Source organism: Protomyctophum parallelum (assembly GCF_964188405.1).
Source record: "Protomyctophum parallelum genome assembly, chromosome: 11".
Taxonomy (NCBI): Eukaryota; Metazoa; Chordata; class Actinopteri; order Myctophiformes; family Myctophidae; genus Protomyctophum; species Protomyctophum parallelum.
Genome location: NC_139707.1, coordinates 35,582,393 through 35,609,641, shown reverse-complemented (window position 1 = coordinate 35,609,641; position 27,249 = coordinate 35,582,393). Strand labels below are relative to the sequence as shown.

At 43.6% G+C, this 27,249-nt stretch overlaps 1 protein-coding gene across 2 annotated transcripts in view; it reads right to left on the bottom strand.

Annotated features, from left to right (window-relative positions):
- The window catches only part of slc49a4 (solute carrier family 49 member 4), an 87,213-nt gene extending 65,551 nt beyond the window's left edge, over window positions 1-21,662 (bottom strand). For both annotated transcript variants that reach the window (XR_014569918.1, XM_083776087.1), the window contains exons 1-4: window positions 21,181-21,662; window positions 15,271-15,364; window positions 5,421-5,713; window positions 3,670-3,799 (exon numbers count right to left, since the gene is read on the bottom strand). Coding sequence is in view for 1 of the 2 variants with exons in the window: in XM_083776087.1 (XP_083632213.1) it covers window positions 3,670-3,799; window positions 5,421-5,713; window positions 15,271-15,364; window positions 21,181-21,517 (854 nt within the window). In the remaining variant the exon portion in view is untranslated. The remainder of the gene's footprint in view (window positions 1-3,669; window positions 3,800-5,420; window positions 5,714-15,270; window positions 15,365-21,180) is intronic.
- Window positions 21,663-27,249: the final 5,587 nt, after the last annotated feature.

The window sequence follows — 27,249 nt, the reverse complement described above, 5'->3', positions numbered from 1 at the left end:
GTCAACAAATAAAAACTAGACTAAAATGTTAGGAAGGGACTAGTGGACAAGAGATCCAGTATAAGTCATTTTACAATTAGTTGCATAGCCGATCTACAACTGATCTACAACGCGTCGCAGTGCGACGCGTTGTGAGCTTGTAGATCGGCTATTTTCAGCAAGTGAAAAAGAACAGTCATTATGACGGCATCAAGCCCACCAAAATACATTTTAGTCGACTAAATCAACTGTAGATTTAGTCAACTAAAATCGTATGACATTTAGTCGACTAAAACTAGACTAATGGCTCGTACACACTGCCCGATATTAACTCCGATTATGCTTTCGGGGAGCATTTTTGGCGCTCGCCGACAACTTTAAAACTCCTACAGTGTGTGGGGGCCATTACACTAAAGCATTCCAGGTGACTAAAATGTGGCTGAAACTAAATGTAAACTATTCAAGAGAGACTATGACTAAAACTAAAATAAAAATGTGCTGCCAAAAACAACACTGCTCCCAGCTTCAGAACTTTAATCCCTGGCAACATAGCACTCGATGCCCACTCCTCCACAACCGAGGCAAGGGAGAGACCAACTCAAGAAGGCACAGACCCTGTGTTTCCTCTACTGGGCCATACAACAAACAGAGAAGGACAACACGTATCATGGTGATTTGGCTCAACCCTCTCTATGGTGTTTTTGCAGGGCCTTATCAAAACTCAAAAAGGCGTGACAAGGAGAAAATAAAAGTCACTCTTGTGTGGAAGTGAGGGGCCGCTCTTCTATCACATCATCACATTCCGTGCTCGGGCCAAATCGAATCACCACATTCCGTCGCACAAATACACAAAGATGTGCCTAGGAGCGGAGGGGCTACCAGAGTGACCAGAGAGACGCAGACGCCATGTGGCCAATATCAATACATCCTGTAACTAATGTTGTTTTATACAAGAAACAAGCCAGGATGGATAAAGGACACACACACACACTTGTGTCACTTCACACAAGTGTGATTTTTTTCCCAAGATGGGCTAGCACCCCTCAAAAATACATTTAGAGAGGGAGGGAGGAATACCCAGATGATAGGTCTGAGACATGACTCAAATTCAAACCCTTGTCCTAGAAGTCCAAACACCGTCCACCTAGCCTTGACCATCTCTCATTAGCATGGGCAGCATTCCATTTCGTGTTTCGAGAGTTACCATCTGCTCCCGGTCGGGAGCAGATGGTGACTCTCGTCATGTTGTAGTCAAGGATTTGTAGTCATCAGGCAGGAAACCACAAGACGGAATCAGTAGCTATGTAGAATGGCGGAATTCTTATTCCGCCTTGTGGTTTCCTGCCTGATGACTACAAAACAAGACTACAACATGACGTAACATTACCATCCGCTCCAGACCGGTTCACACGGCGATTTTGGAACACAGACCTAGACTGTAATAGAGTGTCTTCTAGGTGAAAGAGCATGCCACTGATTGAGAACATTATTTCCACCTGTGCTGATTAGCAAGATTCCCTGCAGCCTGTTGTAGCCTCTGAGTGTGCTGTGTGCGTGTTCAGTTCTGCTTTGAGAGTCACCAAGTAAAGACCTGTGTTTGAATGCTCTCCAAGTGTGGTAGTCCCAGAATATTACATAGGCTTTCCTCCGAGGTGGAAAACTTGGTGGCGTGAGGTTAATCTCTCATAGAGTATAGAGTAGAGACGCCGTTACAACAGACTGATGCCTGCGGCTGGCGGTAGAGAAACAGTCGCTGATGTATTTTTCAAACGGTGACATACAGGGCCATCTTATAAAGCTTGGGTAATTAATCTAGGGGGGAGAGCCGCCCGCTACTGTATTTGTTTGAAGCCCATTAAATTACAACCTCAGCAGATGGTGCCAAGCAGACACATGGCGACCCCTTCATTAACCCGTTTTGGGCGGGAACCCCCCTTTTGGTGTTTTAAAGCGTTATGTTATGCTTTAACTGTTGAAAAATAGCAGATCTACAAGCTTGTAGGTCTGCTATTTCTGAAAAATCGTGAAAATGTCTGCCACAAATGTTTGAATGCATATTCAGTGAGTTTTTTAACTCAAATCTTTACTTCTGGGGAGGTCCCTGGAAGAACATATTTTCAGATGGGGGTCGGCGGCCAATTGCAGATAATTCTGGGGGTCCTTGACATGAAATAGTTTGAAAACCACTTACATAGAAACAGAGTGGTTTTCTGAAAACTTTTTGAAGACATTCGTTGAATCGAACTTAGGTCTAAATGAGTTAAGATTCCATATCCTTTCCTAAAGTAACATTGCCTCACTCCCTCTAACTTTCTTAAGACAGGGACGAATGTGCACACGTCCCCAAATATAAGGAACCAATCTTAGTAATTAGTGAGGACCGTTAAAGGCCCCCTATTGATCCCTTCCCTTTATGTCAAATATAATTGGACTGAAACTCATTTCAAATTAAGCACTTTTTTTTTAATTTTCTTTATCTCCATGTCTTTGCCAAAAGTTGAATCAAAGACATGTCAAGTTGGATGACTCTAAATAATGCATCAAAAGCCCCATTTTATTAGAGAACTTGGATGGAGCCAGACTTTTAGATCTGGGGGTTTTCAAACAGTTTCAGGTTCACGGACCCCCAACATTATTATTAGGCCATCAAATGTGTCCAAATTTGACTGAGGGACTGCCATTGGATCTTTTTTTGAAATTTAGTTTTTTCATGTCATATGAAAGCTTGATGGTTTGACCCACCAGTTTTGGAGATAAGGCTTATAGAGTACTGTCTTGCAGAGAAACAGCGAGTTGAGAAAACAGGCTTGAAAGGTTCACTTCTGTGGTCTCTAACATTACACCTAGCTACATGTTTAAGCATTTATTTCATATTTACATTTATCAAGTGAAGATAGACAGGAAAGAGAGAGAGAGAGAGAGAGAGAGAAGGGGAGACACGCAGCAAAGGTCATCATGAACGGGACTCGAACACGCAACGCGCCGTCACAGGCCAGTGCCTATATGTGGCAGGATGCGTCTGGACCACTAGGCCAGCGGGCACCCATTTGTCATGTATTTTAGTGTTTGTTTTTTTGTTGCAATGGAAAGCCCCCAGGCTCTGTCGTGTTTTCATCCTCGGTGATACATGCCGGAAAGTGCTCTTTGTTCTCCTCCTTTATGTCACCAAATAAAATTGGGCAGACATAAAGTCACATGTTCTGCTGTTTTAAGCATTGTGTTATGCTTTAGCTATTTAAAAAATAGCAGATCTACAAGCTCATAGCGCGGCACTCTACGAGCTTGTAGGTCTGCTATTTCTTGAAAGGTCGTGAAAATGTGGGCGCAAATCTGTGAATATATGTATTCTTTCAGAGCGAATGTTTTTTTAACTCAAATCTTTGCTTCTGGGGGACCTCAAACAACATGATATGGGGGTCTGCAGCCAAATACAGATAATTCTGGGGCTCCTTTTGACATGAAAAAGGTTGAGCACTGACAGAAACATTCGCTTTTTCGGAAAACTTTCAGGATTTAGAAGACTTTTTTTTTGTAGTCGACCTCAGTCAAAAATGGGTAAAATTGTGTGTGTGTGTGTGTGTGTGTGTGTGTGATGTGTGTGTGTGTGTGTGTGTGTGTGTGTGTGTGTGTGTGTGTGTGTGTGTGTGTGTGTGTGTGTGTGTGTGTGCGTGTGTGTGCGCGTGTGTGTACCTAAGGAGTCTGCGGATGCTGCTCCTGTAGCTGAGTCTCTGGCTGGCCGCGGCCACGCTCGGGGGCATGGGGGGGCGCGACGGGAAGTAGAGCAGGACGGCGGCAAATAGCACGGCGATCGCTCCGAACTCTGGAGCCAGGATGTTCACACACACACACACACACACACACACACGGACACAAGAGAGAGAGAGAGACGTGGGGGGAAAACAGGTTATTTTCATGGAGAAGAGAGCTGTAATCATCATCGTCACCGATCACCTGACCAGACCGATCCATCCAACGTTGTGGAATAGTTCGCGGTGACATTGTGACATTTTTACATGCCGTTACTACAGACATTTTTAAAGCGCAGCTCAAGGCCTACTTCCACACTCTTGCTTTTAATTGAGCTTTTAAATTCCTTGTTATTCATGTCCTCACTGTATTGCATTACTGCTATTATTTTAATGTTTTATGGCTAGCTGTTTTTATTTTCCTCCATTGCTCTGTAAAGCACTTGGAGCTGCCTTTCATGTCATGAAAGGTGCTATACAAATAAAGTTTTATTATTATCATTTCTGGCAGTGCTATCCTCCTGTCACAGAAGGGGTCGTTGCCATGTTACGGCGATCCGGTAGGAAAAGCGACACTCGCCTCCCTGTAGTGTAGACAGAGTAAATACTGCCAGTCCCTCTTACAAAACTCTCCCAACCCCATCCGACTTGGCAACGCACTGCACACAGCTTGGCACGAGATCCTAGTATAGACACATCTTGTCACACAACAAGATGGAGTGGCAACAGGACTTTTTCAAACTAGTCCCATTTTCCAGAAAATGAATCCCGCAAATCACTCTCCTCCTGTCCCTGCCATAACCCATTCTGGGCGGGGAACCCCTTTTGGTGTTTTAAGCGTAACGTTATCCTTTAGCTATTTTTTAAAAATCGTGAAAATGAGGTGCAAATCTTTGAATATATATTCTTTCAGAGCGGACGTTTTTAACTCAAATCTTTGCTTCTGGTGGGGTGGTCCCTGGAACATTTTCAGATGGGGGTCGGCGGCCAATTACATATAATTTTTCTTGACATGAAATATTGAGCACCACTGATATAGAAACATGAGGTTTTTCAGAAAACTGTCATGATTTAGAAGACATTTTTTTAGAATCATTCACAGGTCTAAATGGGATAATATAGTGGATTGATTGAGAGGCAGCTGAACATTACTTGCCGGCAGACAGGGTTATGCATTAATATTCCATTCCCCCCTTTTCTCGTCCTTCATTTGGCAAAAGCTGTTGATTGGTGGCTTTCCACAGGTGTGGAACATTTTGCACTTCAAAAAGGAAAACCTTTCATTCTCTCCAAAATGCCGACCGACCTTATATTAATATTTCCGATGACCTCAAACGCTCAGCGTTTTTGCAAAACGTGTCTGTGTTGTCCTTTGAAAATTTATGGGAATGCAATCTTAGGTCAAACAAAAAGCCACAGCCTCAAATCTATTACCGACACTGTGTGGAGGATTCTGTTTTCCACAGCATGCTTTTAATTTTCTGAATCAGTTAAGCAGAACATTCTGGGCAATCTATTTTTCTGAAAGGACGTTATGAAGATTATCGTCAGGTTTTTTTTTTGCTGTTGTTTTTTTTTTTTTTACTGTTGTTGAGACCGAAGACAAATGTCCACACATGGACAATAAATTAAACTAACTAACTAGTCCTGAAAAGTTAAATTAGTCGACGAAAACAACACCGCACTAGTCCGTACCCGAATACATAAGCAGCTGGATCCTGTCTCGGATGTAGTCGTCGGAGACCGGTTCCCCCGGTGGCGCCGGCGCCTTGTAGTGGCGAGTGAGAGTGGTGGTGTCGTTGGGCGCCGGCACCAGCAGCGGCCCCACCACGAAGGACGTGGCGGCGCCCAGGTAGCTGACGAGCGAGGCCACGGCCGTGGCGGTCGCCCGCTGGTCGGGGGCGAACCACGTGGTGGAGAGCAGCGGACCGGCGCTCATTATGGTGGGGCCGGCCAGGCCGTTGAGCAGCTGACCTCCGTGGATCAACCTTGTGGAGGGAGGTGAGAAAAAAAACCTGTTACTAAAAAACATTTTAAGTGCCGTCGTAACAGAAACAGCTTGCCATCCTGGTGCTGCCAACCCCTGCAGTCCAAAGTTCCCCCGTCTTGCACAATCCGCGTGACTTGTGCAAGAAGACAGAGAATCAATCAGAAGATACTCTGAGACGTCCCGCGATGCCCTCGCCAAGCACCACACCACCCTGTCTGCTCAGCTGCTCAGCGGACATCTCCCTCTAGAACAGTCTGTCTGAGACAGACAGACAGCCCGGACCCCCGGGGACCCCCCGTAGCGCGCGGCTGATTGATTGTCTGTCTGTGTGCTCAGCGAGGACACTGTTGTTCACCCAGAGCCATCTCACAGGGCTAAGCCAATACACGGGGGGGGGGGGGGGGGGGGGGGGAGTACAAGGACATGAGGGAGAAAGAGAGAGAAGGAGAGAAAGACTGAAGTGACCAAGTGGTCAAGAGTCATGAATCACAAGGTCAATTTGTCACTGAAACATACTACAACATACTACAACCACATACTACAAGCATACTACAAGCACTGAAATATAAGTTTGGCGAGTTCTGCAATACTGTAATGATATGTCATCCGAACAACAATAATAATAAAGCTATGAAAATAAGATAAAAACACATTTTTACTACTAATGAGCATTGCGCCTGTCACAGTCATGTGCGGAGCAAGTTCACTCAGGAAACTCAGTGCAGTTAATTGCTGCCGGACGTTCATTGGGCCGCCTCAGCATCACGTTCTCATTCACATGATTCACTTCATCCAATCACACACTCATTCCATCTTCATACCGGTTATTTAAACTGGAAGTTTGCACTGCTTATCCTGCTTGCCTGCTGTTGCACACTGATACTGCTGCGCTTCTGTCTGCTTAAACATCTTGCTGCTCACCCTCCTCCACCCCAGCTACGACCCGTCTCACCCTCCTCCAGCTCAGCTACCACCTGTCTCATCCTCCTCCACCCCAGCTACGCCCTGTCTCACCCTACTCCACCCCAGCTACCACCTGTCTCACCCTACTCCACCCCAGCTACCACCTGTCGTTTTGGATCTGCTGTTTAGGTACAGTGGATTCAGAGTCCCTTTATGGTTGGGACTGATGCGCTTGATCAGAGTACCTAAAAAACAGATCCATTTCATTGCCAAACCATAATAAATACATTGCTCATTTTATATTCAATAAATATATATTCCATTCATGAGTTGTCCTCCTGATCACATAATTACTATTGCATGAATAAGCCTTGACTGACTTTGCCTGTCTTAGATCCTCACGGCACGGCATTACAAAGCCTTGGTGGGACCCAGACAGTGAAAGCCTGATTGCCCTGTTTTTTCTTTTTTTTCTTTCTTTAATGTTTTTTTTGTGGCTTTCGCCTTTATTTCATATTTTTTTTATGGAGGGACAGACAGTAGGCTGACAGGAAATGGGGAGAGAGGTGGGGGGAAGACATGCAGTAAAGGCCGTCGGGATCGGGAGTCGAACCGCACGGCACACTGCCAGACTGGATTACCAGCCAAGGTGCCTGGACCGCTGAGCCATGGCCCAGGCCAATTGCCCTGTTTTTGTGCAAAACTAATGCTTGGAATGGGTTCAGAATCATGAAAACCCCCAGTTTGGCCCCTAGTTTGGCCATAGACCCCCTAGTTTTGCCATAGCCACTTGCCCAAATACTGTATGCCCAAATGTACTTACCTCATCAAATTTGTGATGACGTGATGAGTGTTTTTCGTGAAAAACTAATGATTGTAATGGATTCAGAATCATGAAAACCCCCTAGTTTGACACGCCCCATGCTACTTAACGCATAATGACATTTTGAACTTTTTGCCATATATTGGCTGTTGATGGTACCCCAACTTTTAGCAGCTGTCAAAAATGTCCCTAGGGTGGTTGAATAGAAACCAATGTGGGATATGTTAGTAGACAACTTTACAAACACATTGGTGAAGAAAATTCTTGGTAAGACATTTATTCCCAGATTGTATTAATATCCCCTGACTACAGGTAATGAAGTTACAATCCTAGAGAGATCTGACTATCTGACGATCTAAGGCTGCACTCCGGTTCATGGACCAGCATATCTAAAATGTAACTAAGATCCTGGGCTATTTAGGGTTTTCAATTAAAAGTTCTTAAATTCAATTCAAGCCAGTGAAAAGAACCTTAGGGTGGGTGGGTGTATATTTGCATTTCTTATTATTTATTTTTTTACTGAGCCCAGAGGGAGGTGGTATAGCATAATAGCGTGACGAAGTAAAAAAGCATGAATGACCTTTTTACCTTTGACAAGAAAGACTTAATTCTGGCAAATCCAGCTGGAGGAAGTATGATAATGCACATTCCTTGTTACTGTACATTAAAACAACTCAACCACTGGTCCGGGGACCAGTGGTTGAGACCTTTGAGAGGGTTCCAGCCGGTGGTCCCCAGAGTGTAGAGTAGGAGAGTAGCGACACGCTTTGATCTCGCCGCAAAGCGGGTGCCTGTGGGCTATAGTTCCAAACATTGCTCCTATGGCTGGAACTATCCCATTGAGATGAGATGAGACGGACACTGTTACAATGGGAGTCAACGCCACTCTCTTACTATATTACTCTGTTGGTCCCCAGCTAAATGACGGAGAGTTGGTAACCAAATGGTCACTTATAGATCTTTAACTCTTGAGAGCTCTAAAGAGTTAAATTATTGTTAAACATCTGCATTACTTAGTTAATTTACAAGAAGTCTACACAATTTGAGAATGTAGAATTGTTCTTTTTTTGCTCATGGTTATCTCTCCTAAACATCAATATAGCATGGAATTATGGACAAAAAAAAAACATTATTTTGTTTTGGGTCTGCAGAGACAAAAACCTCATCAGATCCTCATCAGTCCGTGGCTCAAATGCAGAAAATAAATTGGCCCCTGCTATCAAAATGGTTGAAAACCCACTGCACTACACCAAAACCCTTCGCCGAAAATAGCCAAATACAAGCTCACAACACATTGGATTGCGACATGTTGTGAGCTTGTAGCTCTGCTATTCCGCCGAATTACCCCCCCCCCCCCCCCCCCCCCCCAGAAGAGGTACGCTAGGGTTCATGTGGCTCCGAGTGCAGACAGAAAACTAAAAAGAAGTGCACTATGTATGTTCGAACACACATTTGTCTGCCATTCTTTGTAATCCCCTTTCCTCTAGAGCTGATAGTAGAAAGGAACCATTCATGGACAAGGAGACGTGGCTTCAGTGACCAGACGGATCGATGGGGGAATGAGATCCTCTCCTTGATCTTCATTCTACATCTCAAGGCGTACACTATACAGTCTACGCGCACACACACTAACTTTCTTATTCTCATCCCCTGCACTGAGTTTCTCTTCTTCCCTGCTCAGATTTTTTCTGACACCATCATAAATTCCATAAGGGTTGTTCGTCATACATATAGATGAGGAGTCGCGACGAGGAAAGAGGGCACTGGCTCTTAATCAAAGACTACTCTAATAAAGGAAGGATGAATCAATCAATGGAAGGCTTGGGGGAGGGAGGGGTGTGTTGTCATGGTGACAGGGACAAGGATCACAGGGGAGGGAGGGGGGGAAGGGCGTTGGGTGTTCACCGAAGAGATGACTAACTTATAATGGTCGCCACGTGAATGAACCCTGTCGTCGGAGTGAGTCAGGAGGGAGAAAGAGAAGCCCGGTGTGACCGGCACACCGCTTCTGGTGTTGTGAAATGACAGCGTATTAAACACTCAGGCCACAATGTGTTGTCATCACAATTATCGCACGTATCAAGATTCACCACCAATCACACAGAGACTGGGGGAGGCTGATATGTCACACTGACTCACTGACATTTTCTACTTACTTGGGGCTATGGGGGAAAAAAACTAATATAACTATATTTTTTTACAAAATGAATCAACATCATTAGTCTGACTATAAAATGGTATTGTATATTGACGGTATATAGTATATAGTAATATCATAATATGTATAACGTTTTACAAAATGGTGAAAATCTACAAGCTCACTATTTTTGGAAAATGTTCAATACTATTGCACTAATTAAAACCAGGAAAAGACAGCACTTGTGCCATGATATATCACCATATCTCAAATCCCAGACGGTATCTCCTGTCATTACTGTCATATAATAATAATAATAATAAATAATTGCATTTTTATAGCGCTTTTCCATTCATTCAATCATACATAGATTGGGAGCTGAAGCAGCGAACAGTCGGCACCATGTCGTCCTCACTTCCCACATTCCCACACCAATAGTGGCGAGCTCACACCGACCGACCCATTGGAGGCAATGTAGGGTTCAGTGTCTTCTTGCCCAAGGACACTTCGACAGGTGGACAGGAGGAGGAGCCGGGATTCGAACCGCCGACACACGGATCATTGGACGACCTGCTCTCTACCCCCTGAGCCACAGCCCCGCCCTATCACAGTATTGCAGTCAGACAGACAGACAGACAGACAGACAGACAGACAGACAGACAGACAGACAGACAGACAGACAGACAGACAGACAGACAGACAGACAGACAGACAGACAGACAGACAGACAGACAGACAGACAGACAGACAGTGAGGGGTGAAGGCAGGCAGTGCTGCTTTGATTCAACAGCGGGTCTAATCACAGCTCCGTCTGATCAGCAGGGTCACACATCATGTCACACACACACACTCACAAACAGCACAAACACATCCCCCCCGTCAGGTGCCTTTGTTTAAAGCACCCACTAAAAGACCTGTGGGTCACAGCTTCCTTCCTCCGATAACAAGATAAGAGTGTTTCCCTCTCTCCACCAAAGTTCACAATTCTCTTTGATTTCGTACAAATGAGCTGGAGGAATCGAAACAAAGGAGCACTTTATATTCTCAAGAGAATATGATGAGAGGAAGGGAGTAGGTAAAAAAAAAAGAACACACAAAAAAAAACCTAATTGCCCATTGAAGATAAAACAAGATAAAACAACTAAAGAAATAATATAACAGCCAATCTGCAGCGAGCTGTCAGGAGAGCTCTCTAGTCCTCTCTGATACTAACCCTGGCTAACTGCAGGCCTGCATTGGGTCTCACAATGCAGGGGGAAAAGCAAAGTGGGAAATCATCAAAGGCGAACATGTGATGGCTCCTGCGATGTCCTTGAACTCCCAGCGTATCCGAGCAGCACTCCAGCAAACCAGCTGGACTAAAAACTAGTGAGTTACAGCACAGGGCAGGCGTCAGCCTCAACAGGCCTCCTGTGTCTCTCTCTGAGGTAATCTAACCCATTTAGACCCATGAGGACGATTCTACAAAATGCCTTCTATAAGTCCTGACAGTTTTCTGAAAAACCTCATGTTTCTGTGTCAGTGGTTCTCAAACATTTCACATGTCGAGGACCCCCAAGAATATATGTAATTGGCCGCCGACCCCCATCTGAAAATATGTTGTTCCAGGGACCCCCCGGAAGCAAAGACCTGAGTTAAAAATGTTCGCTCTGAAAGCTGACCTACACGCTCATATTTTGTCAATAGCTAAAGTATACATAATGCTTTAAAACACCAAAAAGGGGTTCCCCCGTCGTCCTGAATGGGCTAAAATCCCCATCTAAGCTCCCGCTGCTGATGTGGGTGGAAAGGGATAATCTTTTTTTATGAATCCTAGGGCATAGCAAGGGCTCAGTACAGTATACAGTGCAGCTCCCACCTCATCGGATGAGAGTGAAGGACTCTCCAGTCAGAGCTCCATCGTTGCTAATGCCATGCGAAGAGTGACACCTACTGGTGGATCTGGAGAACAACCGCTTCATTTTCCTACAGCACAATGTCCTGCTACTACATTATTATTATGAAACTGTAGCAAAAAACTGGATTTACAAAAGCACTCGAATGCATAGAAGGAAAGCATAATACTATACTATACTATATTATGCTTATTCCATTGTCTTAATTGAAAAGTAGACTACAGTAACTAACAGTTTGTGTGTCATTCTTCTTCCACTGCATTCTCACTTTCACTTGCAGTGTTGATTTCGTCGACTAAAACTAAGACGAAAAATGTCCGTCGACTACCTTTTTCCACTATGAAGCTATGATGACTAAAACTAAGACTAAATATACTGACAATTTCGTCAACAAATAAAAACTAGACTAAAATGTTAGGAAGGGACTAGTGGACAAGAGATCCAGTATAAGTCATTTTACACACACTTGGTTGCATGCTGAAAATAGCAGATCTACAAGCTCACAACGTGTTGCAGCGTGACGTGTTGTGAGCTTGTAGATCTGCTATTTTCAGCAAATGTAAAAACAGTCATTACGACGGCATCATGGCCTTCGTGATGACTTGTCCAGGTGTCTAAAACTAAATGAAAACTATTCAAGAGACTATGACTAAAACTAAAATCTAAATTTGCTGCCAAAAACAACACTGCTCACTTGTTGCCGAAAAGATCGGCTAACAACAATTTTAAAATGTTTTTCAATGCAAAAAGGTTTTGGGGAGTAAGGGGTAAAACATTGGCGAAAATAGGGCCCCAAATCTCTTTGCTGAAAATAGCCGATCTACACACGCACAACGCATCGCGTACATAGATCGCGTAGCAACAATAGTCTACTGGAAATTCCATGCACCCAGAAATGGTAATTAATGTTAACTTTTATGACAGAAATTTTATCTATAGGCCTAATGGATGAAATTCAGCTTGGTTGCTAAAAGTTGCACGCTGAGCAATTTGAGTAAGTATAGCATAATAAGTGACAATAAGTGGCAAAGAATGCAAAATGTCATCATTCTTTAAGTAGAATGTGACATACCGGTATGAAACTAGGGGGTTTTAATGATACTGAATCCATTCCAAGCATTAGTTTTGCACGAAAAACACTCATTGGCCTAAAAACGGCCATAGCTACTTGCCTAAATGATGTGCCGACCTCATCACATTTGTGACGACGGGCACAGGTTAATCTTGTTGATACTAGTTGACTAATTGATACGATTTTTTTTTGTAGGCCTCAAGATCAACTAGATTATATACCGTAGTCACCAATGTACACAGTTTATAAATGTACAAATATTATAAAAATAAAATAAAATAACTAGTCGACTAGTAAACTAGGCAACTAGTCAACTAGTAAACATCACTAGAAGTGAAAGCCCTAGTCTCCATAGGGAACCACTGCTGGTCATCAAAGTATTGGCTTAGGAATGCGTAACAAAAACTATCCATGAATTCAAGTCTCTATGGGGTGAGTAATCTATAAATCTATTTTTATTTTTAATTAATTTTTTGGGTGAACTATCCGACATGCCCAGAATATGGACGCTATCGGGTTCAGGTGGTTCAAAGTCACCAGGGACAAAGGGAGCTACTCACTGCCTTCAGTGTGAGGCAAGAAAGATCGGTTTTGGAGTGGACCGACAGACACTCGGGTAACAGTCCTATAGAAGTGCGTTTGTTGGCTTGAGTGCTAAGCCAAATAACTGTCGAATAGAACATGGAGAAACTAAACTGAAGTGAATCATTTCAATAGACGCCCGGCAGGTCGTTTTTTCTGTGTCAAATCACTTGGTGAACTCCATCTACCGTTTTATCTTTTGTTTACTAGTTGCCACAGTTCCGTCTGTGCCATAGTGAGCACATAGCCGATACAATCTAAACCAGGACATCCTATGTCCCTTTAAGGGCACATAAACCCAATCCATAACATTACCAGTGATGAATAGACAAAGTGGGCCAGCCCCATGCAGATATAGAGCTTACAGTCAATACTACATCCTGATCATTTAAGCCCTCTCTCTATTCCACTTTTAGCCGACGTGCAAATCACTGACGCCTGGGTTCAATGAAGCTAGTATTACATGGGCTAGGAGAGTTCTTCTCCCTCCCAATAAAACCATCCCAGGTCTCTAAAATAAACCTTTCCCGACACGACAAACAAACAAGCCCTCTTGTCCTGTGCCTCAGCGCATGATCCGTCAAGTTTTTCACTCATGACGCTGTGTTACAAAAGGATAAGTCCTCACTCAGCACTACAGTACCCTGTAAAAAAAGAGATTACAGCTGTAAAACACCAAGCGGGTTATGTAACGCACAACCCTGGACAAGGTTCTGTTCTGAGATAGGAAGTCTGCCCATGCATTAATCATCATTTTAACACAAGAGAAGCCTGGTGTGACAAGTAAGAGAGGTGACCCCCCCCCCCCCCCCATGTCAAACGGCTGTGTTCTTGACTCTAAGAATCTAAAAGCAATTAGCTTGGGACTTGGAAGTACGGCTAAAACCCAGTTTGGATGGACCTTCCAGTACTTAGTAGTAAAACTATCACAGGTCATTGTAAAGGTTGCCATTTTTGCTGCAAACTAATAAGAGCTGCTTTCATGGCCAACTTTCAATTATGAACCGACAGGCTTCCATCACGGGGGATACCAGGGGTCTCATTTTCCAAAATATCCTTAAATGATGAGTGACTTTTCATTCCCCTGTACAATTTGGTCTGTATTATTGGAAAGCAGGTTATAAACCTAAGAAATGGTCTTAATTCGCCTGTTTTATGGGACGGAGACTAGAGACGAGAGAATGGAGGCTACCTGCTCATTGAAAGCCCAATATAAAAAATTCCATGGTCTGGAAGTACTATGTGGCCAAATTAAAATAAATAGTTTCCTTCTATGCCCAATATTAAATATGTGCATGGCAGATTAGGCAGGAGGAAATAATCATTGAAATTACAGCTTTATATCCGCACCATAGAATGACCTTTCCCGAGCCTTTGCGTGTAATAAAAGAACCAAAGCCTAGCATGGAAAATGAAAACAGTAAGAATATGTATTGATTTTGTCTTTTGTTACCCCTGTACAGATGCAGTATGGAAATTATGATTTAAGAAACATTTTACTGATCAGGGAGACAGCAGGCAGCAGTAAAGGTGAAGTGAGGAATCAGGAATCCACACAAATCGTCACATATTTTACAATCCAAATCTGAAAATTGCTGTCCATTTTGATGGAAACATTTTGATTAAAACATTAAGAAAAAAATAACCACAAATTGGCATTTTACATTGAAGTTCTACAACGAAAACCCCAATCCACACAGCCCACAAATCCAAATTAAAGGGTAAACAATTGACACAAAAGCATAGATTTAAAAAAAAAAAAATCTCATTTTGCCTACAAATCTGGCAGGTCATGAATACAACATTATGCTATAATCCATAAATTAAATGTCTGCTCCCAAACAGATAATTGCAACGATGTCCAAACTACAATGATGGCGGCGCATCTATTGTCCAAGTCGCATGTAGGCTATTCCCACTGAAAGAGTATGCAAACCCATACCCATCGATGTGATTTTTTACATCACTTGACAAAAAGGCAGGCCTGCCGACAACAGGGAGGCGAGCGATTGCCCGTGCCGAGCAGCCAACAAGTGGCTGTGGCCTGGCGATGTTGATAACCGGTGGTGGACCAGATAGGTTCTGTATGTGTCTAAAGTTTAGAATGAGAGACTGGCAGTGACTTGAAACATGGGAGACTTACCATCGTCTAATTACGGGCCCGCCCAATGGAACGCTCCGCAGGCCGGCTCCCAGTAGCATGAAGAACGCCGACAGCAACAGGGACACCCGTAGACCTGGAACAGGAACACAACAGGGACTTTTAGCGACGACGGTTTTCAGGACGGCTCCGCCACAATCGCCGTAGCTGTCAAAACCGTTAAGCAAACAGCCATCACCCAAACTTCCCATCCATCTTTGGTTCCCATGGTGACGCGTCTATGCAGCATGTGTCAAACATAAACACCCCGTCGCGCGTCAGCTAACTTGCCGATATTGCTTAATTCAGTGTTTCCCAACCTGCTGATCATGTCGAGGCAGCGCATGTAAGAATTAAGCCTTAATTCTTACATGCGCTAGCCTGGACACGATCAGCAGTGGAAAAGAGGAAGGTGCTGGAGCAATCTGTGTTATTCTAAAAACCGTTTTAATAAACATGGTTACGGTAATATGGTTTTAGTGTTATTTCTTCATTCAGAGCATGCCAACACATTACACAGCATGAGAGAGGTGATGGAGCAAATCGGTGTAAATGTATGACAGCTAATTTCAATAAACATGGTTGATGACATGGCGTTGTAGACACTATGTGGAAGTGTAGGTTCTGCCGTAGCAGGTTTATCCATCGAGCACTGGTCCATTTCCGGTTGCCGGAGCGGACTGCCGTAGCCGTCGTTGCTTAAAGTCCCTACTCCCTAAATAGCAGAGGGCACATGGAAGTGACATTTGTCAACAGATGCCTAAGGCGCATTCTGAACATCAGGTGGCCCGATAAAATCTCAAATGCCAGCCTGTTGGAGAAAACCAACCAAAACTCCATCAGCCAGGATGTGAGGAAGAGGAAGTGGGGGTGGATTGGACATACATACCCTCCGAAAACCTACTGACAACATCGCTAGACAAGCACTGGACTGGAACCCACACAGGGCAAAAGAAAAGTGGGGAGGCCAAAACCTGGAGAAGATCAGTGGAGAGTGAGGCAAAGCCGACCGGATTATCGTGGGCCCCGCTGAAGAAAGCTGCTCAAAACAGAGTCCGATGGCGGGGTGTGATTGCGGCCCTATGCTCCACCTAGGAGCCTACAGGAATAAGTCAACATGGAAGTGAAGACAGATGGGGATGGGTAAAGGGGGACAGGAACAGGGTGGGTTGGAGAGAGTTAAAGGGCCACTTCACTCCTTTTGCAACCAGATCTTATTTTAATGATGTTTGGGAGACAATAAACACTTTCCTGGGGGGTTTTTATGTGGGTAATATGAGTTTTTAGATATTTTAGTATTTCAAAGTGTCCATGGGCTCCATGATGCCATGGACACTGGGCTCACTTACTTCCTGGACTACATGTTGTCTCAGTAGGACCTCCACAAGGAGGAGCAGTGCACCAAAGCATTATGGTAATTGTAGTTCAGATCTACAAGCTCATAGCTTGTAGATCTGCTATTTTGGAAAAATCATGAAAATGTGGAGGAAAGGAAAGCAAATGTTTTTAACTCAAATCATTGCTTGATTTGTCCCTGCTGGAACAACATATTTTCAGATGGGGGTCGGTGGCCAATTACATATAGTTTTTGGGGTCCTTGACCTGAAATAGTTTAAGAACCCACTGACATAGAAACACGGAACATGAATCCTGACAAACTGTCAGGATTTAGAAGGGTTAAAATAAGTGGCCCTTGAATGAAAACAAGCTAAACAGTCAAACTAAACAGGGAATTACTCTACTCATCACTCTTCTCTGTACGTTGGCTTCTACGTGAAAGCTCCAAAAGATATAGGCTTACGTTCCGTTGGATCATGACATCTACCAACTCGAAAGTCTCTGCTCTCAGTTTCACGCACATGATACGATGCTCATTGCAGGGAACTCTCCCCACTTCCTCGTTCTCCAGTTCCAACTTTAGCCGCCACTCACTGTAGCTCGCTATAGTGGCAGGCTACTATCATCACAAGGGAGGCCACATCAATCTACCATCAACAGCCACCACAGACACAGACACCACAGGGCTGATCCCCAGCTATAAGCGTGGCTACATGGTTGCAACATGTCTATATAGAGTTGTGGAGCTGCATGTCTGAAATGTCTCCCAGTACATTCTGTTAATCACATTCCCGTTCAGTAATGGGAATTATGAAGATGAGAATACTAAACTGTCTTGAAAACACTCCCACATGAGTCATCATGTGGGAGAGATTTTCGGTAGCATCGGGGAGCCGACTTTAGGAGTATGAATCGGGCCTTAGTGTCCCTTTCACACCTCACAGTATACTGGGAAGCAAGGCTTCCACCTGTTGGCTGCCTGTCAAACGAAGGATTCTTACATAGCTCCTTGTGTGACCATGTCCACTGACCACAACTCCAGTGTATTTATGGTCTTTTGTTGTGAATAAGAGAGACACATGTAAACAGCTCTGGGGGCTGCGTTGCATGCAGTCTCCCTGGGCGATCCGGATCGCTCTTGTATTAAACGTGACATTGTTTCAGTCCACTCTCTACCTTGATTATATCTTAAAGATTCTGATGTAAATTCTAAATAATCCACACACACACACACACCAGTATATTGTATAGTGTATGTATTTGTATACTGTATATAGCACTTCTTTAAGCCATGTCATTGTCTGTGACAATAGTAGACCTACAAGTTCACAACGCCTTGTGAGCTGATCGATCTGCTATTTCCCATAACTTTGGTTTCATTAAAGCCATTTCACAATAGCGGGTTATGGCCTCTGGTTGGGTTTATGGCCTCTGGAACCGCTGCTGTAAACAGCACATCAAAGGGATCCCTAGCCTGGGCACCATTTCATTTTGGTATATGATCCGGTCAGGAGTGGATGATATCGTTACGTCATGTTGTAGTATTATTTTGTAGTCGACAGGCAGGAACAACGGGCGTCAACTTTATTGAGGGAAAAGGAAGGTTCCTTCCATTTTTCCCAATAAAAGCTACAGGCTACGAGAGCTTTTATTGAGGGAAAAGGAAGGAACCTTCCTTTTCATAGACCAGGCTTTTCTCCGAGGTGGTGGAAAGCCTGGTGAGGCGAGGTTAAGGGATCCCAGTTTAACACAAAACCAGTTGGCCTGGCAGTTCTAGTTCCAGACCTCTTCAGTCAACCAGGGACTGTGCTGCAAAGGTTCTAATGTAAAAAAAATAAAAGATTATTGTATGCGCAATGTTATGAAAGTTGATGGACCGGTATAGGTGTTGCGCTCCACCTGCAACACCTCAACAATCCATCTCCTAGGGGTCTGACTGGCACATTGAAAAGGGAATAGACACCCACGTTCTTATTTAATGTGTTGGTCAGCAGCTTCCCTCTGACAACTGTCTGCCACTGTCAGCGCCTGTACATGCGATGCTCTTAAGCACATTACATGGGCTTATCCCCGATACCTTGGATCACATCGCTTAAGCTAGTCTAGTATCCTATCTAGTCTATGGATGATCATCTACTGTACTTGCTTTTCCCCAGGGAGATTAGGGTCCGGGATACATGTTTGAAGGGAGGTTCCTTCCTTTTCCCTCAATAAAAGCTCTTGTAGCCTGTAGCTTTTATTGAGAAAAAAGGAAGAAACCTCCCTTTTCCCTCAATAAAGTTGACGCCTGTTGTTCCTGCCTGTCGACTACAAAACAATACAACATGACGTAACGATATCATCCACTCCTGAGAGGATCATACAGACTTTTTAAACAGAGACCAGGCTTTCCTCCGAGGTAGTGGAAAGCCTGGTGAGGCGAGGTTACATGTTTGTGGCTGTGCTTGCCTAGCTCTGGTCCATAGCCCTAATAGCCCCACCCATAGCCACCTTTGTATTGGTGAGTAGGAAAAACATGCTTTTTATTTCCACAACAGAAGAGAGGCTGGTCTGCGTTTCATGAGAGCCAGGAAGAGAAGAGTAGCAGAGCTCTATAATAATCAGAGCTAGTGTATGCCTAGACCCTAAGACATACCAGGGAGCCAGTCACCCAAAATTGGACAGGACCTGTGAAGTCATCATCATGCCGTACTTTTAATTTGTGTTTTTTCTATTCATTTGGTCAATAAGGTCCACAGAATGAGAGGCCTGCTCTGCCCGAAACATCGTGAAGAAAGGTTATGGCCATTTTTGTATACTACACCAACATGTCACACAATTGTGACATGTCAAACTAGGGGTTTTCACAAATGTGATGAGGTCAGCACAAATGTGATGAGGTCAGCACATTTGGGCACATTATGGCACGTGCAGGGCAGGCTATGGCCGAATTTAGGCCAAGGAGTGTTTTTGCATTATATTGGTTGTCTATGCCATAGACAACCAATATAATGCAAAAACACTATGGTCTATGGTGTGGAATACAAAAATGGCCATAACTTTTTTCGCAATGTTTCTGGCAGAGCAGGCCTCTCATTCTGTGGACCTTAATGACCAAATAAATAGAAAAAACACAAATAAAAAGTACGGAATAACATCACAGGTTAAACCGTATTCCTTGAGCTTTTGGGCCTGTGGCCCCCCGGCTATACGGAGTAACCTCTGGGTTTCATGTTTTCAACTAATCACACTTGTGTGAAGTGAGGGGTGCTTTTATAGTCTTATCATCGTACATCATCACATTCCGCCAATCTCTTTTGGCGTCCTCAATTTTCCATCCTCACATTTTATCCTCAATTCCGGCACCCCTCAAAATTAAACTAAATCCTACCAGATGATGAACTCTGAAACAATACAAGATCAAGCACCAGATACTGTAGTAAGTAACGTAAAGGCTATGGTCTTCCCCTTTAGTTTCACATTGTATAATACAACACAATTTCATGTCACTGCATTCATTGTGTTTGAATGACACTCCCTTGACCAATCATTCTGAAAACATCATGACAGTCACAAGATCTTTTCTGTTTTCGTACTGTGATGACAGACATAAACAGTGTAATGTTTATGCCTGCCTGCTACCTGATGCGTCAGACGAATAGGGAAGTTGTACAACAGTCGGGTGATGCAGGGCAACCGGTTTCTGACACAGCAGCTCAAGTCAAGAGGTGAGCAGTGCACTGTACTGGTGGCTGCTTTGTCTGTGTGGCTACGATTTTTAATGACATTTGAGAAACACACTTTGAATATTTCACGGAGGAGTACGCAACTGAAGTGGCCCTCTTGTCTTTTAGTTAGGAGGATTCTAAATGATGCAGTCCTATTCTTACTAGGCTGTTTGTTGTTACCACATGAGGCCCATCGCTCATATGAAAAAGACAGTGCAATGAATTAATAATAGCTCCTAACCGTACAGAAAATCCCAAATGTTAGGGTTTTACAGGACTGACATTTCTTTGGGGTTGTAAAACATTGTGTGCATCTGTCTTGTTCAGTAATCATTGGACTTATAGTTTTCTGAATAACATGACCAGGCATGTACTACTTCATGCAACATTACACAAACGTGCATAACGTTCATTTCTATCAAATCAATTTGAAATCAATGGCAGAGTGAGACTGTGAGGTTGTTTATAATTAAGTACATAAGTAAGTCTGTTGCCTGCTGGTCAGCTTGGTCTAGTTTAAAACGCTGCATGTAATAATCAGAGACCCACACAGTCAACACACAGTACTAGATGGGCCCCCTGTGTGTCTGGAATAACGTTTTCATTGACTGAATATCGACTTTTAACTCAAAGAGACAATATATACGGTTACAGTTGCATCACACACAATCACAGACAGGGTTGTCAGTCTGCTGAGCAGAGCAGGACACTGTGTACCTATTGTAAACACATGTGTAATACTTTATGGTGTCGTCCACAGTTGTTGTATTGAGTTGTGCTTGAAATGTACTGTAATTCTGAAATTATCCAATCTGTTAATACATCAAAACCACACTGGTTTAAAATAATAAAATAAAAAAACACTCACCCTTCTTATCCATGAGCCACATGAACAGAAGCCACGGGATGAACCCGACCGGACCCCACAGCACCAGCACGGCTATGTCGGACTTGCCGAAGTCGAAGGCGTGAGCGGCCGAGTTCTGGATGGGACCCCAGGTGTTCCACACCATGCCCTGCATGAAGCCCAGCATGGAGAACAGGGCCAGGACCAGCCATCTTCGGCCGTACACCCTGCTGTACACTGGCCGTGGTGCGGTGTTGTTAGTGTTGTTGCTGTAGCTGCTGGGTGATGGCTCCGACGGTTGAGAAGGGACGAGGAGAGGTTCTCTCTCGGCGTCGGTGCTCGAACCCGCGGCACCCATTTTATTAAATACTACTAGTGTTCTTTCTTTTTTCCCCCTCTGTCGTCCAGCAGCAGGGGTTTACAGTAGATCTCGTCGATAAGGGGGAAGTAGTCAGTGTCGGGTTACTTTGTTTTCAGTGTGCCTCTCTCCCAGCAGAGAAACAATAACAACAGACGCTCATGTCATTTGCTGCTACGGTTGGGTTCGTTGTTACTACTGCGCATGCCCCAGATCAGTGTTGCCAGATTGTGTGAGAGAAGCAAGCAAGCAACCCAGGTCTATGAAAACAAGCCCAAAAGAAGCGAGCACTTTGATTGATTGATTGAATACTTTATTGGCAGAAATTTAATCACTGTCAGTACAGGGTACAGTCAAACAGAAATGTAATCAGTCCAGGGTACAGACAAACAGAAATGTAATCAGTACAGGGTACAGTCAAACACACGTCCAATGGGATCACCGAAAAAAGTCCTCACGGTCTTGTTTCCATTCAGGTCCTGGGTATTCAATTCATAATCGTGACATGAAAAATAACAAAAATCAATTCATCATAATAGGTAAAAAATATGTACAAGTTGGGGAAACTGTTACAACCCGGCCTAGGGGTCACCATGGTGTAACACAAAAATGGTCTCCTCCTATAGTTCCCAACTATAGTCAGCCAACACCAGTTGAAAAGCCAAAGTACAGTGGTTTCTTTTATAAGTTACACGGTTACATCAGATACATGGGATAAATTACCTCAGGGTGGGCACCTGTACAGAACATTACTCAACTAAAATAAACACCCTCCGCACACTACAACCCCATGGACTAAATGAGGACTAGGAGTTATCTGCCTTCCTGTAAAAGCGAGCAAGGACTTAACAATCAGATTCCCCTGTGTGAACTGAACTGCCTGTTGACCCTTCATTCTATTCTTTTATTCTGCTTTTTTAAAATACATGTATAACTTCTGTATTTGTCATTTATCTGGGTTCGTCCACTTAAATTAATCTTGATGGCTTTACTGGCCAATGTCCAGAGAGTCATTGATTGATCTTGAATGTTAGCCTTCATTACTGGCCAATGTCCAGAGAGTCATTGATTGATCTTGAATGTTAGCCTTCATGTGTAAAACAAATACTAAAACAGTCTGTAACAAGCGAAAAACCAGCAAGTTTTATTGAAACCGTTGCCTTATTGTAAACTTGCTTGCTGTGGTGGTTATTCATATTTATTGTCACTAATTGGTGTTTGTGAATCACCCGCCCAGTCAGCATGTCCAGTCACGTGATGTGACGACTAGGATAAAGGGAGGTCACGGTGTCACATACTGGCTATTATCACCTGATTAAGGCCATTCACAGCCGAAACGTTGTGTCTTATTCATGGTGTTTTGAATAAAAGAAAACACCTTTGGAGCAAACCTGTGTGCGGACTCTCTTCTCTTCACTGTAGTTACCTCAGTCCAGCACCAGACATGTGGAACTGGATGTGCGCTAGCCACCTGCCTTTCAACTAACAGAAAACCTATGCTTACCTTCTCCAAACACAAAACAAACACAGGTATCTTACCTAACATCAACTAAAGAAACACTATTAACAAGGAAACCAAAAGAAAGGACGCCCACCCCTACATTACCAAGACTAAACCATGTTGACAATACTGGTATTGGCTAACTCAAAACACCAGAATGGTGTTGTTGGGAGACTGGCATGGAGGAAGACATCTGAAGATCTGTAGGTAGGCAGCTTTATACTCCAGACCAGAAAGCCAGGAGCCAATCACCTGTGAGGTTCCACCACTAAGCCAGTCACACACAGCCACCACTCATTCATCATTCACACAAGCTGGTGGTCACACACACACACACACACACACACACACACACACACACACACACACACACACACACACACTCACACATAGCTATAAGGAGGTGTGGGTACACTACTAAAGGGGGGGGGGGGGGGGGGGGGGTAATCATGTCCTCTCCCTTTGGCATGCTGAAAGGTGGATTTTCAGGCCTGTTTTAAGGGATGCCAGGGATTTACATTTTTTGAGGGAGGGAGTCAGGGCATTCCACAGTGCATAGAAGGAGAATTTGCCATGTTTGTTTTGAAAGTGGGCGGTACCAGATTGTTGTTCTCGCTTCCTCTACTTTAGTTTTTTAAGGTAGTTTGTCAGGTATGCAGGTATTGTAACGGTTTCCTCAGTTTAGATGGTTATTTGTTTTAGGGGTGCCAGGTAGATCTAGTCTACCAGAGAGATGTTTCTCCTTTTTTTTATGAGTTCTTCCTCATCTGGGTTAACCACTCTGGTGAAACAGAGGGTACAGAGGGCATAGAGGGCAAAGCTGCATTAACAATTTAAAATGTCAGTCCCAATTTCAATTGCCTAAGTCTGTTTTCTACCCGGAGCCTCCCTAGACTATCAAAATGGGTTGCAAGAAGATGGGTCATGGGCCCCAGACCGAGGGGTAGAAAGAACTTCGCAAATACAGTATAGCTATTTGAAAATAGCAGATCTAAAGTGGATCTACAATTTCCCACACCAAAAAATGAAAAGAAAATTTGAAAAATGTGGAATGTTCTTTAAACATTTTTTAACAAAACAAATCTTGCATGGGGCCCGGGTTCCTGGCATAACACGTTTTCAGATGGGGGTCTAGCAGTCCGCAGACAAATATATATTAATTTAGGGGGTCCTTGACTTGAAAATGTAACCCTAAACAACATTAGGAATAGGAAACAAGCCCTTGCACAAAACAAGCCTCCACAAAACGCAACCCGTAACTATATATACAAATGAAATATTTACAAGCAACTTTACATGAAAAACAAACCCAACGTTACACCTGGGAAAAACTGAATCCATTCTATTTGGAACAAATAGTAATCTCAGCAAGGCAGATGGCTTCTTGGTTAGAGTGAGTGACAATATTATCACACGAAAAGTAGGGATGCACCGATCCGATACTCGTATCGGAGATCGGCGCCGATCCAGGCTAAAATTCTAGATCGGGTATCGGATCGGTGGCCGATCCATTATCCGATCCGATCCGATCCGATAATTATGTGTAATTACAGTATGAAAACAACTCTACCTCCTCTGTGACACAGCAGTGTAGTATTGACAGTATAACATGTGGAATGCAGCCAGGCTAGCCTGCGCACACATTAACCTGGTCTAATTGTTGCACAGTTATTTAATAAATAATTCAGTGCATTTATATCTGTGTTTGTTACATTTTGTTTTACAAAGTTGGGAAAGTAATGTTTAAGTCAAGCCTTACACAAAATAATGATTCCAGACTCCACACAGTGAGGCATACAGCTTAATAGGTTATTACGTTTCTTTGTGGGGGGTATCGGATCGGTACTCTGTATCGGCAGATACTGGACACCCATGTATCGAAATCGGTATCGAATGCCAAAAAGCCGGATCGGTGCATCCCTAACGAAAAGATGAAATTAGCTACCTAGGTTCCATCCTGGAGGTGATAAAATGGCCACCAATGTAATCAAAAAGGTCAACCAAAGAACAAGATTCCTATACAGTACAGGATCTCCTCACTGATCAACAAAAACACCTTGAAGACCCTAACAGGAGCCCTCGTACAAGGTTTCTTCGACTACACTTGCACCTCCTGGTACCACAGCACCTCTAAGGCCCTTAAAATAAGGCTGCAGACTTCCCAAAACAAACTGGTCAGGCTACTACTTAGCCTCACTGCCCACTTTGATAGGCTGGAATGGCTTAAGGTTGACGACAGAGTACAGCACTGCAATGGGTCTGGTCCACAAGATTCGCTACACCAAGATACCCATGTACCTGTCTAAATACTTCCTTAATGTCAACGAAGTCCACACCCACAACACCAGAGGGAGTTCAACAAACCATGTGCAACCCAGATTCGGCACAAATAAGGGATTAAATTAATTTTGCTCTTATGCCACCAAAATGTGGAACGCCCTACCGTCATTAAGACAATGCAAATCCCTTGACTCCTTCAAAACTGCTCTCAAAGGGCAACTACGGACGGCTGCAATTCGAAACTGAATCACCCACCCACCCCTGTTTCCCCTCACTGTTTCTTTTCTTTTCCCTTTTTACCTCCTATGATGATTTAATTTTTACTATATAGTTTTATATTCGTACGTCTCTAAATGTTTTGATTAATTGAAAATGGTGGGCCCTATTGTAAACAAGTGTAATGCTTTATGGTGTCGTCCACTCACTGTTAATAGTTTTTGTATTGAGTTGTACTTGTCAAGTACAACTGATTGATTGATTTCAAGTACTACATGAAATGTACTGTAATTCTGCAAACTGTTATTAAATCAATCAATCAATCAATCAATCAATCAATCAAACGTCGCTTATAATAAGCGGACATGGCAACACTAGCTTTCCACTGGTACCGCTAGGTTAGACCACGTGACGCGGTAGTGGCTCGTCGTTGTTTTGGGGAAACGGCGGCCCGTCGTCCGCCATGTTGGTCCCTTAACTGCGTCGACTTGAATGGCTTTGTGTTCAACAGCGACGGAGCCACAATGGAGTCACCTTCAGCGGAGGAGGCGGGGAAAGACAGACAGGCGTCCACGTGACTTTTGTTTACTTCCTCTCGTCTTCTCTCGCCACACAGCACGTGTGCTAAAAGGTGAGTTGTTGTTGTTCCCTCTACTCTACTTGTCGCACTTGTCACTCGTCTCCTTTATGATCATTTTTCTGTGACAAGGTGGACCCTCTTATCTTGTAAACAAGTGTAGTGCTTTATGGTGTCGTCCACAGTCGTCCACTCACTCAACAGTTTTTTGTATTGAGTCTTGCTTGAAATGTAGTCTACTGTAATTCTGCAAACACTTGGAGCTTGTAGATCCACGGAGCGGAGCGGTCTTGATATCGGAAGGTCGCTATAGTTCGTATCCCCGGACCGGCACGTTAAAATTACCACCGCTGAAGTGCCCTTGGACAAGGCATTGAACCCCTACCATGAAATGTTCTATGAGCAGGGCCTGGCTGTAAACAAGTTCTTGAGCTTAGTCCAGTTACCCTGGGTAAACATAGTACATTTCCTTTCCTTTATCCCAAGCCGTGTATATCCACGGATATCCCAAGATTGATTGGTGTTACTACCAATCAATCAATCAATCAATCAATCAATCATCAGTCCACAGGCTATACTCACTCTATGAACCGCTTGTCAATGTTTAAGAGCATTTTAATGTACTTAATAAGGGCTAAACAACAACAACCCATATTGTTTTGTATTGCTTGAGTAACTGTACTGTACCCAGGCCAAAATATCAAGTAGTATTGTCTGGCCATCATGTATTACATTCATTGCACAATTCGTTGTATACAGACAAGATAAGTAGCCTATGCAAAGCAATAAAGAAAAAAAAACTATACTATTCTAATGCTAGGACTATAATATGTGGTACCATAGACACTTCCAAAAAACAGTACCATAGAACTTCCAAAAAACAGAGGTGAAAGGTTCCAAAATACACTGTTTCATACCGTGGATGGTTAAAATGAATACCGTACATTTACAAATGAACTGTAAACCAACATTATATATGCAACGTCCGGGATTCAAACTCAGGACTCCGCGTTGAAAAGGCCAACATCTTAACCACTAGACCAAAGGGATATCCCTATGACCGGGGAGGGGGTAGATATTAGACTTTTGAGGCCATCAGGCAGAGGCTCTGAGCCACTCTGCTCACACACACACACACACACACAGTACACACACACA